This window comes from Boeremia exigua (assembly GCF_020726555.1).
Source record: "Boeremia exigua strain MPI-SDFR-AT-0100 chromosome Unknown C7974scaffold_6, whole genome shotgun sequence".
Lineage (NCBI taxonomy): Eukaryota > Fungi > Ascomycota > Dothideomycetes > Pleosporales > Didymellaceae > Boeremia > Boeremia exigua.
Window position 1 is genome coordinate 1,331,976 of NW_025763523.1, and position 16,825 is coordinate 1,348,800.

Consider the following 16,825-nt stretch of genomic DNA (forward strand, 5'->3'; position numbering starts at 1 on the left):
TCATTAAGCAAGATTCTCATCATAATGAGCCGAACGGAATGCGTCATCACAGACTGATTCAGAAGCTTGCCAACGCCGCCGAAAGGTCTATTGCCCGACAAGCCCTTGACCAGAATTACATTAGGCTTCTCAAGGCTGCCAATAACGAGGCTAAGACTCGCCGGAATACAAAATCAGATATCCTGAAGAAATCCGGGAAGAATAGCGAAGGACGGGTAATGAGACAAGAAGATCTCGAAGCAATTCGTGCAGACCGTGCAGAACGAGCTAAACAAGTCGCTGCCAAAAAGGCTGCAGGTAAAGCAAAGCGCAGTCAGACAAAGACAACGACGCAGGCAGATGGCGGCGTGGAAGGGAAGAAACGTCGTCGAAAGCGTAAAAGTATCGCGGCTGAAGAAGGCGTTCCAGATAAGCAAGAAGAACACGCGTCAGGACCATCAGCCGAAGCAGCACGATCAAGCGAAGCGCTCATTGATCCGATGCTAGAAACGTGGAGAGCACCGGTGGCACAAATGTGGTGATGATAGATGGACATGTCAATGACGGTCAGCATGTTCTAGACATAAACCTGAACCTAACTTACTGTGCCTGGCCGTTTTTCTGCTTCCATCCTGCGTGCCTTCCTGACCTAAAAATACCTCAGTAGGGCGAAGACCCTTTGAGCCTAAAAGCGATAGAACTGATGCTGACATTTCACGTGATCTACGTTTTGGCTGGTACGATCAGCCACAGTCTGTTCGAGCTACAGGCTTGGCTAAGCTGATGACACAAGGAAAATTACGTCGGATATTGGTGAGCTAGCCAAATCCGGAAGGCGCCTCCCGGAGAAGTACCGAGCGGGGTGGCGATCACGCATGAATCTGAACGCCGCATTGGTCTCAAAGCCAACATTGGCTTTTCAGCCTTGCCAAAGGCTTGCCAGGCTTGTACAAGGTCATATGGGTGTATGAGAAGTGACGGGGCTTTAGCCTAGACGATCTGACAGCGATAGCATTTTTAAGGCTTCAGGGAAGACTCTTTCCGGATCAGCGCGTATAGGATCACGGCTGCGTAATTCTTGTGTAGAGAGGGCGGTATATCTACAGAAAAGGTTGTAGAACACGACTCTCGTATAATTCAGCGAAACAACAACGCGTGTGTCGAATAATAGAATATCAAGGTCGAAGTTCCTCTGAAAGTTTGCGGCACGGCGGTTGTTGCGCGACGCGTGGATGCACGTTACGCAACATATAACCTTTCGTTGTGCAGCACACTTAGAGCTGCACAATGTTCTTTGGTCTGTTAGGATGGCCCCAATGATTCGTAAGCACCTGCGTTTATACGTTGCCTTCCCCGCACAGTTTCCTAAACGCAGACATTAATATCCCATCACTCCAAACACTAAGCCTAACATTAACCATGGAGTAACAGAAACCCATCACTGCCGAGCACTGCAAGATTGGTCCTGTCCCTTTGCTCTGGTTTATTTCCATGTGCATCTTCACGCCATAATTCCCTGTCACTCAAAGGTAATTATCTTTGCTATAGTCGCATGCCAATCTAGTTTTGCTGCATGATCTCTCTGCCTCTTGCTTGTCCTGTAAAAGAAATATGGCGCACAAACAGTCGTGTACCAGAACATTATGGCTTGAAAGCGTTGTTCCGATTATAGAACACGGTTGAAGACGGGGATTTAAAGCGACTATTAGAGCAGGAAAGAGAACTTCTAGATAATGATCTTCTGGTTCTTCGCGAAGACCAGTAACCCAAGAACTCGGTTCAGAGACAAGTCACGTAGCTCTCAGTCAGAGTCCGCAGGATCCCAGAAACCAACGGTGTTGGTCCTGCCCTCACTTTGAGTCAGATCTTGATACAATAACCTGTATGTATGCTTACTCCCACACCACTTCTAGCAGTAAGTCTGCCTCATCGTCCGTAATGTCTATGTCACTCGTCGCACTGTCAGCATATGTTCCATCCGAGTCCTCGAACACCTCATCGTCAGATACAATAAAACTACGATCGTAGCTGGTTTCGCGCAAATAGTGATTGACAACACCGGACTTCTTCCATGTAGAGTTCGTTGCTGCATAGCTTTGTAGTGGCTTCTCCAAATGAGTTGGCGTCTGAGGGCGCTTGTCAGAGGTTGCTGATCGCACTTCGCACAACCGAGATGAGCTAGAGCTGGGAAAATTATGAACACCAGCTTGTGATGAGCGTACTTCAAAATGTGGTTTTGTGGCCTGTCTCGTACTCGTTGCACTCATCTTTCGCGTAGACTTCTTTGGCTTTGGCTGTCGCTGCTGCCTTCGTTTTCCAGATCGTGGTGGCGGGGTTACTGGCGCCTCATGATCGAACATGAAGGCTGGGTCATCGAGGTCTATCTTAACTAGGGGTTCGCCGTGGGTTTCGTCCTGTTGATGATCTACAGGAGTGGTGAGCGATGCGGTTGCAGCTTCGGGCGGAAGTATTCGCCTCAAAGGAGAGGCCGAATCGACAAGAGCGGAGCTCGTGCGAAGTACGTCTTCTTTGGCAGTCTCGAAGTGACCTTTATTCTCCATCAAAAGATAGTATAAGTCTGCTACTGGAAGTTGCGGCCCGACAGCCATCAATTGCGCGGTCTTCCGCCGGAGATCGAGGCTCTTTATGTTCGCCAGTGTAAATTCGATCTCACCATCAGCGTACGAAGAGTACGAGGATGAGCGTCGACTACGAGATACTGGAGTATCAGCACAGGTGGTACTGGTAGTGGAGGCTTTCAAAGAGGGTGAATGTCGAGAACGCAGGGAATGTGTTTGTCGAGGTCGAGCACCCACCGAACGATCAGGAAATGCACGCGCACGCTCGTGGGCCATGCGGCTCTTTGCGAGATTACTTAGGGTTTGGGGCTCGCTAGAAAAAGTCAGTCCTACACCATGAGCACAGCTGGTACGACTTGCATTGATATTAGCCTCTCTTCGAAAGTTTGTGGTTGTTTGCGATGACCGTAAAGTGAACGCCGAAGCGGTGCTTCTTGGAACTCAGTCGAATTTTGAGGCTCCGAAGGGGAGGATACGGGGCCGGATCTATGTCTAGAATTTGTCTTCGTAGCAGCATAAACCGGGAGATCAAACGACCCCGCCGGAACTGCTGGTGACCCGTAAGCTCTATTTATGTTAGCGAATCCTTGCTCTCAAGTAGAGGATGCATTAATCTCGTACCTCATCTTCGCGCTTACGCTCACTTCTGATGTTATGGCAAGACCACCATCGTCATCGCTGTCGATGGTGATAGGTGAATCGTGGTGAGCGCCGGTTTGAGTTCCGGGTTCATATGACTCTCGTCGCGCGATCTTGCCTCTATTGCTTGCAGCGGTCTTGACGAGATCCCCGGCTGTATTGATACATCGCGACCGCAGCTTGGGGGTCTTGTTGCGTCTTTTCTGCGCGGTCGCATTCGCGGCTTTGGGTCTCCGAGATTCTGACCTGACCACTCCCATCGTCAGGCTGGAAGAGGTTCTCTCACGGCGCCTTCGAAGCTTCCCTTGAGCCTCGCGTCCTGATGATCGATGCGGATCGGAATTACGTATCGCTGAAGAAGTGCTTGGAGCTGCCAAGGTACCGGAGGTCAGTTGCTGCAGGGTCAAAGCTTGCCAGCGAGGACGCTCTCCATACGGGAGGGCAGACGCTTTGCCTGTCATTTGAGCATGTCGATGGTAGTGGCTTAGGCCATAAGGTAGTTCTATAGGCCACATTGCCGGGCAAAAATGCACGACATGGAGAGCGGGAATACGCAAGTGAAGGTGACCTCGGGAGGAGCAAACAAGCAGCGGTAGCAAGTCTAGCCACCGAGGTCAGACGCAAAGGCTTTGAAGCGGGTGGTAAGAGGAGAGGAGAGCGACGAGAGTAGCCAGAGGTGTTGTGCTCTGCTGTTGCTTCGATGGGAAGAAAGTCTGGAGAAGGAAGGTGCAGGACTGACTGCAGTGTAGGAAGCAGACCTGTGCAGAAAGAGCAGACATGCAACATGCAATACTATGGGCGAGGAAACGTTCAAAACTGATCACCAAGTGCAGTGAGCAAGCAAGCACGTAGGGTAGTAAGCAAGCTCGTGGTGTAGAGAGCAAGCAGGCATGCAATGCAGCAAGCAGACATGCAGTGCAAAGAGCGGACAGGCATCTGCTGGGCGACATTGACTGTCGACGAGTATGATGAGATTCCTACATAGACGTCTGCGCGCTCAGCACATTGTATGCTACAGAAAATGAGGCAGTCGCGTTGTGGTGCCGCCGAGCTGTCATTGGCCATCCGGCAGCCCCGTACGTCACCCGCACGACGGTTCCTGCCGCCGTCGAACCTGCATGACAGGCGCCGCTGCCAAAGCGACAGCTCCCTTGCAGGCTCTCCCTGACACCTGTCTCACTCCTCGACTCCTGCCCCCTCCGCCCATGAGCGCCGTCACCGCGCCGCATGGGATGGCACGACCGGCTCGTCTACTATCGTGATTTTGCGTACAGCCCCCGCCGCCTGCGAATGGCGAACGGCAACATCGGCCAAGTGCCTGCTGCCACCTTTGCTGAGTATGTAGACGACCCTCTCTCTGACCAGGCGGACGGCGCGGGACTTGGGCCGCCGGACGCGGGCGCGGACGCGGATGTGTTCGCCCACCTCGCGCCCGCCGCGCGCCGGCCATGTCTCGCGGTGCGGCCGGCGCTGGCGCATCGGCTGCACTCGCACCGCCTGCATGTGCGCGCAAAGGCTAAACTGCAACGCGACAGGCTGCTCTCCGGGCCCATGATCGACATCTACGTGGGCGAGGCGCGCCGCCGCTGGACGCTGCACCGCAGCCTGCTCTGCCACCACTCGGAGCTGCTCGAGGCCGAGCTCGAGGGCTCCGCCGACGGTGGCGGCCGCCAGGACGCGCTGGAGCTGCCCGCGCACGACCCCGCCGGCTTCGAGCTGCTTGTCAAGTGGCTGTACCAGGGCCGTCTCGACGATGTGTCGGACCTGCCCGACGCGGCGCAGAAGTACGAGTACGCCGTCCGCTGCCACGCCCTCTACCTGCTGTGCCACCGCTTCGACATGCCGCAGCTGAAGAACGTCGCCATGGACCAATTCCGCAAGGGCCTGCACGAGGCCGAGCTAGTGCCCGACCCCGACGAAATGGACGACATCTACCGCAAGAGCCCACGCGGCTCGCCGTTCCGCCGCCTGATGGTGCAGATTGCCGCGCGCCAGATCATGGACCCCGACAGCGACCGCGACACCGACACTTACCGCCCGTGCCTCGAGCACAACGTCGACTTTGCCATTGAGCTGATCAACGCCATCCGCCACGGCACCGGCGGCTTGCTGCTTGCAGACCCCACCGAGAAGGGCGACGAGTGCGAGTACCATGACCACGAGGACGGCCCCGCCTGCAACCTCAAGGGCAAGGGCAAGGCCAAGCAAGGTGACTAGCCTCGTCCCGTGTCCGCTGCAGCTTAGTAACCCGCATTAACCAGCACGCAAGGCCAAAGCCCGGAACCCCTCCCCATCCTCCGCCAGATCAGCAGCCTCCACAAGCTGCGCCCCGCCGAGCCACTCTCGCCCCCTGCCTCCAAGCCCACTTCTCCCGTCCCCTCCCCGCCCAGCTCGCCCCGGAAGCTCCGGCGCCGGCCATCTACTCCGCCGCCTCACCAGCCCGGTGACCTCCACGGCGGGGACCTCTCCCGAGACGGCCGTCGCGAGTCACCCCCCCAGTCCGGACGTGACCAAGGACTGGGCAAAACTCAAGAGAGCTACCACACCGGAGCAGCCAGCCGCAGAACAAGCAACGGCGGCGACGCTCCGTCCAGCCCCCGAAGAGCTCCGCCAAAGCTCAGAAGGCGCGTTTCACCCGTCGCAGCATGAGCGGCAGGGGGAGGGGGAGCCGGCCGTGACTGATTTCACTTCGCAGTCACCTCCGCGACGGGGGTTATGGCAGTGGGCCAGGGCAGGCACAGGGAGACTGAACATCATAGGCCGACTACCACATCCGGAATGGAAGAGTCCGACGTCAGCATCGAAAGTCGAGGGTGTTGTGCTGAACGGTGCACACAAGAGCAAGGAGACGACTGAGTCGCACGACGATTTTGACATCCCATCCGCGACTGCTACGGAGCCAGACGACTACGAGCGGCAGGAGATTGCTGCAGCTGCGAAGGTCGAAGGCCTGGGCATATCCAGCTTCGGGACAATGATATCGCCGAGTGACTTCTCACAGACGAGGGCGTCCTCGGATGATCTCATCGCGAATGCTTCGGAAACGACTGGATCACCATCGCCGCGGGTAATAGGGCTTGAAGCGTGGAACAACGGAGACGATACCACGCCTACCGGGTCAAAGCCTGCGTCTCCAACCACACCCGATACACCCACACCACCGCATCGCAGGTCAGACTCAATCATGGACATACCTAAGCTCAGAGCAAACCACAACGATGCACCAAAGGAGACGACGAGTGATACAGTATCGCAGTCACTAAAGGAGAACATCGCAAGGCTCGACTCGAATTTTGCAAAAAAGAACACAGGCACCCCAATAACCCCAACAACCCCTCAGAACCCGTCATCTGACACTGAACAAAAACGTTCGTCTGAGCCCTCGAAAATACGTGGTAACTCGGCACCCGGCCAACGCCGCGTTCCGACATACAAAATTGCGCTCACATCTAGCCTTCTCTCGCCCGCGATGAGGAGCACCTCTGCGGCGCACTAATACTTTGACGCACAAATTTGTTGATATACCCATTGATGATGTAAACAAACAGAACGAAGTCATGACGTTGGCACGAGTATTGTACAATGAGAATTCAGTATATCCCATCACATCATCTCACTGCTTGGACTCAGCGTCTCACTCGTTCTTCCTCACCCTGTGGGTTTGGCGATGCAATTGTGCCCCTCTTCACCCGCCGGAAGCAACTGAATTGTCCCCGAGTACCCTCTCTCAGTCTCTTCAAACCCACTCGTAACCCGCCCAGTTCGTCTTGCAAAGCAACCCTCGCACCATTGTCCGTCTTCTGGTCCAGCACCTGGTAAATATCCGTCTGTGTCTGGCTCGCTGCGTCTGTCGTATACGATGCCAAAGTCTGGCTGATGAACTCGACATCCAGCGTGGCTTGCATCAGCTGCGATAACGATATCGTGGGCAATCGCGATGAGGAGAAGGTGCTAATGAGACTAGTAGTGGTGGCTTCGAACAGGGCCTTCAGGATTCGCGGTGTCAAGGGACTGTTGGGTGAGGTTGTCGAAGTGAGGCTGTGAATAGTGACCAGGTGCAACAATACTGTGCTTACGTACGGGCTCGGATCAAGGTCCGCAACTCGTCTCCCCCTCTCTGCAGCCGCGGCAGCCCATGTGGGCGAGAATATGCCTTTCTCAATCCACGCGTGGATCTGCAGTGCGTGCGGCTTAGTGTAGGACTTGAAAAGCTGCGTATCCAGCTGACCTAGCACATCGCGAATCCGCGCCGTTTCATCAGTGAGTTGCACACTGAACAAGTTCTCGAATAAGGAGAGCAAGTGCGGGGTGATTTCGGATTGGAAGTGCGACATGTTGGATAGGGTGAGGAGAAGGCGGGTTGGCTGTTACAGTCAGTGTGGGCGAAACGTGCGTATTTCATCGTCAAAGCTTACCTTGCTGTTGGCGTCAACTTTCCCCCATTCGCCGTCGACATCCTCATCGCCATCAATTGTGAGGTCGTCGCCCTTGGTCTCGAAGTCCTGGCCCAGCGCCTTACGACCCATCTCGGCACATTCTACCATACCACTCAACGTGCGGTACAAGCTCGTCACAAACTGGCTTCTTAGCATTTGCAGGAGCTTGTTGCTAGGAGGGACAACGACGTCTACAGACGTCTTACTCGACGCCTCAACATACATGATCTTCTGCAGATGATTAAGCAAGAAAGACTGCACTGCGAAGAATCGCTGGGGAAGATTTGTGGTGTCTTTGCGATCCGCATTGCGCGTCCAGTCTTCCAGCACTTTGAGCTTCTCTGCGTCGGCATTCCAGGCTGCACAAATGGCAGAGATGCAGCGTTCACGGACGCTGCCAACAAGTATGCGCAGAGCTTCATCCAGGCGCGAGGCAGAACCTGTTACGGGTAGTTGCAAAGAGGCAAGCTCGTTCGCTGCAGTGCCAATGAGAACGAGAGATTTGGACAGACAATGGGACCCAGAAAGTGCGTTTGAATGTGGCGGCCAGAAGGCATATTTCTCCCACGTTTCGCCACGGCTGGGTGATGGTGGCGGAACGTTATTCGGATCGAATTTGAACCTCGTCCCGGCTGTAGGGCTTAGTGCAGCAGTGAGAGGTGTTCGTGGCGTTGTCGGCGTTGGTGTAGTTGGCATTGGCGAGAATAGGGCCGAGACGTCTTCAATCGGTGGATCGGAGAAGAAAGAGTAGATGTGCTCGCGAATCACGTTGATCAGCTCGGTGGTGCCTCTCTCGAGTTCCACTTTGTTCTGATCTGTAAGCTTGTGGTGGACCGAAGACTGGTTCTGGTAGCCGGTGGGCATGTTACGCTGAGCACGACCGCTCATGAATGACTGGGCAATGTCCCAATACTCAATGAGCTCACCAAGCAGACCGCCCTTGGTGGAGAGCAGCGTAGTCATGGACGCATGCACGTGCTCCCAGAACTCGATGACCTTGGGGGCGTCCAGCTTTGACGGCTCGGCTGTCGCGTTGGAGCTCAGGGGCACGGCACGTAGGTGCTTCTGCACGGAGCGCAGGGTTGGCTTCTCGCCGTTTGCCAGATGGCGGCGCAGGATCTCGATCTCGACACGAGAGCGTTCGCACAAGATGTTGAGGCGAGACTTGAGGTGCTCATAGCGTGAGAGCAGCCAGATCCAGATGGGGTTGTCTTCAACGCCGAGCTCGAGCATGATGGATATGAGGCTGACATACTCGTCGGACTTTGTGGCGTCGGTGGCGGAGTGATGCTTAGCGAAGTGGGTTGAGGCCAGTCGCTTCCAGGCGTCGCGCTTGAAGTGCTCGATTTGGCGCTCGACATCGGCCCACATGCGGGCGGTGACGATGATCTGGTGGATGTGGGCGTCGGCGAGAGGCGTCTTGGCATAGTTGGCCTGCTCGACGATGTAGCGGGCGTCTTCGGTGTACTTGCGGGCGCGCTTGTACTCGTCGATGATGGTTTCGTGGTCGCTTCGGCGGATGGCGTCCTGGATGGTGGCGGCGACCTCGAACAGGCCGCGGTGGGCGTCGACGGACTCGAGAATGGCCTTGAGCGTCTCCTCCTTGTCGCGGCCGCCCAGGGCCGGGCCCCAGACCTCCTCGGCCTTGACGGCGACCTCGGTGAGGGGCACCTTGATGCCGTGCACGCCGTACTCGCTCTCCTTGACGAGGGCGTTCTTCTTGCGCTCGGCGGGCGCGGGCTGCAGGGACACGCTGGGCTTGCGGCCAGAGAAACTGGTGCGGCTCGCGCCGCGGGCGTGGGCAGGCTTGGGCGGGTCGGGGTCCTTGCCCTGGTCGCGCATCTCGTTGTAGACACGGTCGATGGTGGCCTTGGCGCCGACGAAGCGCTCGAAGTTGGTCTCGACCAGCACCTTGAGCGAGGCCGACTTCTGCTCGATGGAGCGCGACAGGAAGTCGAGCCCCTGCAGCAGCGTGTCCGTGGACGCGTCGCTGTGCACCTGCGCGAGGAACAGCGACGGCGAGAACGACGTCGAGCTAAGGAGGAAGCGGTTGCCTGCGCCGGTCAGCGGGCCGTCCAGGGCCGTCAGGGGGCGGCGCGCGTACGCAGCTTGATGTCGTCCTCGACGGCCAGGCTGCGCGCCCGCAGCACCTGCACCACGCTGGGGTATAGCCCCAGCGGGTCCGCCTCGTCCTTCTGCACCAGCGTCTCCACGCCGTCCTTGGACCGCTCGGCCCCGGGCACCTGCCGCGAGAACCTCGCCCTGGCCTCAAGCACCGAGAACCGCGACCGCGACCGCCGCACCGCCGCTGCGCTGGCCTCATCGTCCGAGAGCTCGCCGGCCTCGGCCGCGTCCTTGTCCTTGTCCGCCGGCCATGCCGCGGGATAGAGTGTCGTGAGGTTGTACTTGGTGAGGATCTCCGTCTCCGTGGCCGAGTTCATCGCGGCGCACGTGCTGTGGTGGTGGGAATCGTGCCTGGGTGCCAACGCGACGTCGCCGCCGTCCATCCCCGTGCGCCGCCAATCCCCGTGCGCCTGCCAATCACCGTCCAGCGAGCCCGCCTGCAGTCCTCACAGCCACAACGCCACAACCCCAGACTCCGTCACGTGCTGCGACCCTCTTTCCAGCCTTGGAAGAGCATCCAGCACCATCATCACCACCACCGCTCTACACCACTACAGGCGCTTGCAAGTCCTCCGGCTGCATCATGTCAATTGCACGCTCCCTCACCCGAATCGGCTCATCTCCACACAGGGCATGTTGGACACGCACTGCTTCTAACAGGCACCCCAGCAATCCGGCACTTCAGCACTTACTGCCCTCATCATGACATCTAGCGACTATACTGCCATGTTGCTGAGCCTCATCCAAGGCTTCGGGCTCTATTACCTGCCCGCGTCACTGGCCAGATGCGCCCGTCTGCCCCTCTCACTGCCCTTGCTGTCTCTCACTACTATCTCACCTGTGCCGGACCATCAGTAGCACATATACCCTGTATATGACTTACACCCGCTACCTATCAACGTCACTTCCTCTACAGCACCAACCCCCAATCAGAATAGTATTATGACGGACCAAACTCCTCCCGACAGTCCTACAAACTCCGATCACATTGGTACAGTCGAGGCAACGTCAGCTACTCCGTCTACGACCGGGGAGATTCAAGAGCCGACGCAACAGACAAGCTCCAGCAGGGCCCCACAAGCACCCAAGGTGAGTCGAGTGGTGCGCCCTGATAGCAGTCATCGTTGCCCTCTGCACAGCACTGCGGCAGACTGTAAGAATAAACGAATCAAGCCTGAAGATGAAGAGATATATTCGGAGCTTTTGGATCCCATCAGGATGTAAGTGGGTTACACGTGAGCTGGAACTCAGTACTCACGGTGTGCAGCACATTCGCTGGAACCCAAGAGAGTTTACGTGGTATGACTTACGGAAAGAGTAACATACTCCCGCCTGCCTTGTATAGAACCTTCTATGAGTTGTCCGCAACTCTCAGTTCGCGGGTCAGCAAAGACACTCATGTGCGACATCGGGAAAATGAAAACCTCATACTCCGTGACGGCAATGCATTCCAAACGGTCGGGAACCCCACCTTCAGCGAAAAAGTCACGAAGGAGGGCATTGAGCGACATTTGGTGTGGAACAAGAAGAAAGATCCTTCAGCCTGGATCTCCATGTTCGACGAGCTTTGTAAGTGTCGTCACCTAATATATCGCCTTTTCACGTCTGACAACGATGTAGCGCATGCAAAACGACGCGCCTTGTTTCATTATGACGAAAGTCAAAGGATCGGCCAGCGTGTCACTATTGCACAAATCAGCACCGCCGATCTGATTCCGGCCACTGTTCATGCAACTTGTCGATCAGTGTGGGAGATCGTGATTAAAGATAAACATTATGGAAAACGCCTGCTATACAGCGTCACGACCCGTCAGGTTGATATACCAATCTGGGTGCATAGCTCCGTCCGTCCTACGACTACCTCCTCTATTTCGTCAGAGCAGCTCATAGCTTCTCACGCAGACTTGTTTGTCTGCATCAAAGAACTGCGCAAATCCAACCTGGTGCAAGGACCTAAAACCCATTCAAGAAGGAGGACGATCGCAGCAGACGGACACAACTATGAGTGGCTTGCGCTGGGCCGGATTCTTGAGTCGCGCGTCACGAAAGTCTTCCCCTTCGACGGTAAAGTCTTCCATATGGTCAAGCCATCCCACACGGTGCGTAGCACGGCCGCCAAAGAAAACTGGATATTTGATTTCGACCTTGAGACCTGGCGTTTGGAGTCCGAGTTGGACAGATCTGATGCTCATAAGCGCAAGAGAGACGTCGGCGACGACGACGACGATCACGAGACGACGGTCGACAATTCCCGCGAACGCAAGAAGAGCCGCGGTCATAATCTTGGCTTCAGCGCTGTCATTGAAGTCTTTGCCAGTACTTGAACCGTTCTCGGAGCCCTGGCGGACCGTGACGTGTCTCGACATTGACTTCTCCACGACGCAGTCGCTATTCCGATTAGGTGTGGAAGCGTCCAGCGCTTGTCCCATCGTGAAGACACACTTACCCCGATACCCTGACTTGACTCTATTTTCTTTCAAAGCTCATTCCCCTCCGTCTTACATCAACGTGCATTGACCTCCTCCCTGCTTCAGTCATGTCAATTGGGTCGGATCTCCGCAGATCGGTGGTGCGACGTGCCCGACGTTGGAAGTCTCGCTCTGATAGGCTTATTCCCACTCACGAAGCGGTCCATTATGCATGGCGTTATGAATAACCGTGCTTTTCAACAATTCCCTATTACAGATGCCATTTTTTTCGCGATGAAGTCGGCTAGGATCATTGGAAAAGTGACGGAACAAAATTTACAATATGCAATCATGAGAGTCATTTCCTCCCCATGCTCGCGTTGGACGGTGAACTCAGGCTCGAATATGTGATGATGTTGTGCGGACGTTTCTGCAACACTTTGTGTCCTTAAGAGGACACCTTTAGTCACATCCTCCTCATACTCATCCGCATCTACATGCTATGCATTTGTTTCTGAAGCTGCTTAACCAATCTTAGAAAGTCCAGTCTGCATCTCTAGGCAGACTGGCAGTCAGAACAAAACAGGTTTTGAATGTGCATGTGCCACGCTTGTGCAAGTTCCGACGACTACTTGAAGCATGTGTATTTCTCAAGCATACTATAACTTGACACTCTCTTCCAAGTCAATCTAGCCACCCATGTTTCTGGAGGATTGTTCGGGTTCGCTGCACGGAGTATAGGCATGTGCTTGAGTAGGCTTAGCAAGAGTAGCACTCAAGAAGGAAGATCGTAGCTCGGCATGAGAGAGGCCAAGTGCCTTAGCGTTCAGGGACAAAGTTTTGCGGGGCCAGATTCTGAGACTCTAGCGCGAGCTCCTGGTGGCGGCCCACTCCTCCCGACCGCGCCAAATCCTGCGAGCGTGATCGACAGGTTCGCACCTGCAGCCTGCACGACGCACGTAACAGTTCCCAATGTTATGTGTTGCGTACTGGCCCAGCATCCTGGTGTCCCTCGCTTGCTCGACATACAAGACTTTGCGTAACGCCCTTGTGAGCTTCGTGTTGCGCACTTGATGGGCCAGTCAGTATCCTGCTCACCAAGACGGAAGCGCACCTTCGCCGATTATTATGACGCCCAACTTGCTATCCTGCTTGGTTGTACCTACGGGCGCCGAAACCCGATGTTGATCCGGAGCTATATCCATAGCTCAGCTGCACCCCCGTCTCCGCGGGACGGCCACGGAGCTAGTCGCGACGGACTGACCAAACTCCGCGCGTTGAAGTTCGAGAAGCAACAGCTAGTGGCGAATGATGGTATCCGATCAACGGAAGCTGCAAACCTACAGGGGACGCTCTGACTAGATAGGCATTGTAGCGTTGAGCTTGTGGCAATGGTTTGTTCGTTAGACCTACTCAGATCGGCGGCGACTGCAAGTTTGGTCCAAAGCCCAGCAGAACTGGCACGTTCGCTACAAGAGATACTCCAGACCGCCAGCAAGGTTCATCCAGATACCTTAGGTAGGTTTTATTTTCCGACGCTTGAAAATGGTTCGCCAGGTGTGATTAATGTTCTCGGCAGGACGAATAACACCTCATGGCGAGATCACATCGATTTCTGACTCGCCATGGAGCCGTTATAGCACGGATTTACAGATTTTAAACTCAGGTTGACAGGGCCTCCGATAAGGTTCAGGAATGGTTTCCCGACTCTGACGCTTGAATGCATCCGCTTGTCCTCTCTTAATGGCTATACCTGCTACATGACACATTTCGATGCTTCCCTCTTCGCTTTCGAGAAGAAACCTTCGGCATCATGGGTGTACGGTCGCTGGTCGCAGCGCTCCTGTGTCTGTTGGCGTTCTTCAGTATCGGAGTGTTGGGGAAACCTCAATCAGACTCAACGACGCTTACCGTTGCTGACATTCCAGCATGTGGTGTATGTTATGTTTCCCCAATCCAACAAACGAACCGCGCTGAAATCATACAGCTTAGATGTCTCTTTCTCGTGCTCCCAGCGAGTGGATGCGCACCAACCGACATTGAGTGCATCTGTGCCAGCGACTCCCTCGAACACCAGCTGGCTGCATGTTTGCTGTCCAACTGCACCATGCAAGATTCATTGGGTAAAATCATAATGCATTTGAAGAGCCATCATGAGCTAACTATACCATGAAGACACTTCGCGCGTTCAGTCTGACCTCTGTCATCTCTCCGAAGAGTCAAAAGTGCAACAAGTAATCCTATATACAAGCATTGTTTACTCAATTGCTTTTATCTCTGTTGTCCTGAGAATAGCCGGAAAGGCAGTTTCTCAAAGACTGGCTTGGGACGATGCCATGGTCGTTGCTGCTCTGTTCTTGACGGCGATACCACTAGGATGCGTCCTCGATATGTCTCAGAAGGGCTTTGGCGAGCACTTATGGAACCTTGAGGATGGCAAGCTGCTTCCCATTTTACGGAATTGTAGGTCATTGTTAGCGACACCAACAATGAAAACTAATGACTGTCAGTGTATATTTCCTGGTCGACATACGTTATCATCCTATGCATGATCAAGATCTCCCTAGTCTTGTTCTATCTTGAAATTTTCAAAACCCCAAGGTTTCGGATAACAGCGTTCGTCTTTCTTGTATATCTGATTATCAACAGCCTAGTCATCTTCTTCATCGCCATCTGCGCATGCAATCCCATACCTTCGTTTTGGAACCGCGACATCAAGGGCAAATGCATCGACATTCAAGCTGCAGCATATGCCAATTCAGCGTCCGCCATTGTTCAGGATCTCATACTTCTGGTATTACCACTAGCCTTTATCCGCAACCTCCAAATGAAGCGCTATCGAAAGATCGCTGTTGGATTCATGTTCGTCATTGGTACTTTTGGCTGCATCGCAACCATCATGCGGTTGCCATCGTTAAGTACGTTCAAGATTTCAATCGACCCATCCTGGGACTACGTCCCCATCACCATCTGGACCGAACTGGAGCTAGCAGCTGGCTTTCTATGCGTATCCTTGCCCTCAATTCGCATCCTTCTAGTCAGGGTACTGCCAAAACAGGTCGTAGAATTCTTGTCCAATATCACACACCCATCGCGGGGAAAGAGCAATCCTACTCCTCGTCCACAACAGGAGCGTCCACCCGAACAGCGGAAGTGGAAAAAACCGTCATCCTGGATTGATATCTCGGTCAATAGTACCAATGTTTCGAACGAAAGCACTGGAAAAGATCTGGAACCATTGACCCTGGGCCCAGGTGTACGAGGCAGCTTCATGAGCGCTTTCTGGAATCGTAGCTCCGCACAACCGTCCCAATTTTCCAATTTACGGAGCGGAAGTCGACGACTCGAATCGGCGATGAGCAACTATAGCGAAGCTGGTGTTGCTGTCACTCGGCCTCCGTATCAAGAAGGGAAAAACGACGGCATTTCTGAGCAATTAGAGATGGGCAACATGTCGAGTAGATCACATCGTTATACGAATTCCTCGTGCAGAAGTTGTAGCGGCGACAATGATCAGATTACTGCACTTCCACAAATTGGGTGCATACCAGAAGGATCATTCTCGGCACATGACGTCTCCAGGTATCATAAAACGCCATCTGCACAATGGTCGCACCAGGAGAAAGACATGGTGTGACATCAAAATGCAACATGTTTCAGATACCCGAAGTTGTTTGTTTCCTCAACAGAAAGGCAACATCCAGCTATCCGTGGCTTGTACCACAACGAAACCTATGGGGACATATCTCGTATGAAGTAACCTGCTAGGCATCGTGGTGCGCAGCCTTCGCAAGACCGATACGGCCACCCATGTACTCCAAGCCTCCACAGTGCAGCTCCTTACCGAGATTTACGATGAACTATCATGCTCATCGACGAGGAGTGCTCAGCACCGTGCAGATAGTGGCATGCACGTGCGACATGATTCTCTGTTCGGTTAAATTGCTCATGGAGCAGACGCTTGATTTGTAGGACGTTGCTAAGTCAATATATTCGTGGTACGGAGAGAATGTCTCAGCTGCTGGTACACACAACGGCTGACGCCGTTCTTCTGTGGAGTTGCATTCGGTGTTCCACAAGCACTATCCAGTGTCTTTGATCAAAGGGTTTTGGCTACGAAGCGCCTGGTTAATATGGACAAGTCTATCAGCTACGGTCCTGCCCATCTCCAGTTCCAATCAGCGTTGCTCGAGAACTTGGGAACCATGGTCCCAGTAACGGCAATAGAATACTATAAGAATCGATCGTTTCCGTGATTATGCGTCAGGGTCGACATACATGTGCATTACTTTACACCTCTTGAGTGATTGGTGCGAGCTGAAACACTACAGGCATCGAATCTCCGCATTCGCGCGGTGCAGTTGCATCCGATCGAGTTCAGCCGTACTCGTTCCAGTGTTTGACACTAACGTGCTACCTGCTTCGCATGCTGCAGGCAAGATAGAACGTGCACCGAATAGGACATATCTGCTTACTTGAGGGGCTTACTTAAGGTAGCCCAGGTACCCGGGCATCAAAGACGGACTACCTCCTTAGGTAAGTGCCCAGGAAGTCGTCGCATCATAACTGCCAGCCTCACGCTGTCTCTAGTTATAAGTGGTCCATTTGCAATTAATTCAGGAGCAAGGATGACATTGTGATGGGTGCCGGATGGCGAATA

The 16,825-nt window shown here is 54.3% G+C and overlaps 5 protein-coding genes across 5 annotated transcripts; 3 read left to right on the top strand and 2 right to left on the bottom strand.

Moving 5' to 3' along the window:
- Positions 1 to 1,467: 1,467 nt before the first annotated feature.
- On the bottom strand, positions 1,468 to 4,161 carry C7974DRAFT_424475 (uncharacterized protein). Its single transcript, XM_046144431.1, has 3 exons — positions 3,180 to 4,161; positions 2,919 to 3,125; positions 1,468 to 2,871 (listed from the first exon to the last, which is right to left on the bottom strand). The coding sequence occupies exons 1-3, from the start codon at positions 3,710 to 3,712 to the stop codon at positions 1,872 to 1,874; spliced, it is 1,740 nt and encodes a 579-aa protein (XP_045997203.1). The 5' UTR covers positions 3,713 to 4,161; the 3' UTR covers positions 1,468 to 1,871.
- A 51-nt stretch (positions 4,162 to 4,212) lies between these two features.
- C7974DRAFT_186295 (uncharacterized protein) lies at positions 4,213 to 6,883 on the top strand. Its single transcript, XM_046136486.1, has 3 exons — positions 4,213 to 4,534; positions 4,733 to 5,406; positions 5,459 to 6,883. The coding sequence occupies exons 1-3, from the start codon at positions 4,425 to 4,427 to the stop codon at positions 6,691 to 6,693; spliced, it is 2,019 nt and encodes a 672-aa protein (XP_045997204.1). The 5' UTR covers positions 4,213 to 4,424; the 3' UTR covers positions 6,694 to 6,883.
- C7974DRAFT_312014 (exocyst complex component Sec5-domain-containing protein) lies at positions 6,824 to 10,074 on the bottom strand (the record flags this gene model as incomplete). Its single annotated transcript, XM_046138334.1, has 3 exons — positions 6,824 to 7,561; positions 7,613 to 9,687; positions 9,738 to 10,074. The coding sequence occupies 3 exons, from the start codon at positions 10,072 to 10,074 to the stop codon at positions 6,824 to 6,826; spliced, it is 3,150 nt and encodes a 1,049-aa protein (XP_045997205.1).
- Positions 10,075 to 10,764: 690 nt separating this feature from the next.
- Positions 10,765 to 12,237, top strand: C7974DRAFT_186315 (uncharacterized protein). Its single transcript, XM_046136487.1, has 2 exons — positions 10,765 to 11,326; positions 11,378 to 12,237. The coding sequence occupies exons 1-2, from the start codon at positions 11,059 to 11,061 to the stop codon at positions 12,079 to 12,081; spliced, it is 972 nt and encodes a 323-aa protein (XP_045997206.1). The 5' UTR covers positions 10,765 to 11,058; the 3' UTR covers positions 12,082 to 12,237.
- Positions 12,238 to 13,751: 1,514 nt separating this feature from the next.
- Positions 13,752 to 15,889, top strand: C7974DRAFT_186331 (uncharacterized protein). The gene is made up of 4 exons (XM_046136488.1): positions 13,752 to 14,101; positions 14,153 to 14,288; positions 14,341 to 14,628; positions 14,676 to 15,889. The coding sequence occupies exons 1-4, from the start codon at positions 13,979 to 13,981 to the stop codon at positions 15,800 to 15,802; spliced, it is 1,674 nt and encodes a 557-aa protein (XP_045997207.1). The 5' UTR covers positions 13,752 to 13,978; the 3' UTR covers positions 15,803 to 15,889.
- The last annotated feature ends 936 nt before the right edge of the window (positions 15,890 to 16,825 follow it).

What these genes read in the sequence shown, in the direction of transcription:
- C7974DRAFT_424475 (XM_046144431.1), bottom strand. Translation starts at nt 3,712, where the DNA reads ATGTGGCCTATAGAACTACCTTATGGCCTAAGCCACTACCATCGACAT. An exon ending in AGCGTAAGCGCGAAGATGAG is followed by an intron (nt 3,126 to 3,179) that starts GTACGAGATTAA and finishes TAACATAAATAG; the next exon opens with AGCTTACGGGTCACCAGCAG. An exon ending in GAAGAGAGGCTAATATCAAT is followed by an intron (nt 2,872 to 2,918) that starts GCAAGTCGTACC and finishes GACTTTTTCTAG; the next exon opens with CGAGCCCCAAACCCTAAGTA.
- C7974DRAFT_186295 (XM_046136486.1), top strand. Translation starts at nt 4,425, where the DNA reads ATGGGATGGCACGACCGGCTCGTCTACTATCGTGATTTTGCGTACAGC. An exon ending in CCTGCTGCCACCTTTGCTGA is followed by an intron (nt 4,535 to 4,732) that starts GTATGTAGACGA and finishes GCAACGCGACAG; the next exon opens with GCTGCTCTCCGGGCCCATGA. An exon ending in CAAGGGCAAGGCCAAGCAAG is followed by an intron (nt 5,407 to 5,458) that starts GTGACTAGCCTC and finishes CGCATTAACCAG; the next exon opens with CACGCAAGGCCAAAGCCCGG.
- C7974DRAFT_186315 (XM_046136487.1), top strand. Translation starts at nt 11,059, where the DNA reads ATGACTTACGGAAAGAGTAACATACTCCCGCCTGCCTTGTATAGAACC. An exon ending in CTCCATGTTCGACGAGCTTT is followed by an intron (nt 11,327 to 11,377) that starts GTAAGTGTCGTC and finishes ACAACGATGTAG; the next exon opens with CGCATGCAAAACGACGCGCC.
- C7974DRAFT_186331 (XM_046136488.1), top strand. Translation starts at nt 13,979, where the DNA reads ATGGGTGTACGGTCGCTGGTCGCAGCGCTCCTGTGTCTGTTGGCGTTC. An exon ending in CTGACATTCCAGCATGTGGT is followed by an intron (nt 14,102 to 14,152) that starts GTATGTTATGTT and finishes GAAATCATACAG; the next exon opens with CTTAGATGTCTCTTTCTCGT. An exon ending in GCTTCCCATTTTACGGAATT is followed by an intron (nt 14,629 to 14,675) that starts GTAGGTCATTGT and finishes AATGACTGTCAG; the next exon opens with TGTATATTTCCTGGTCGACA.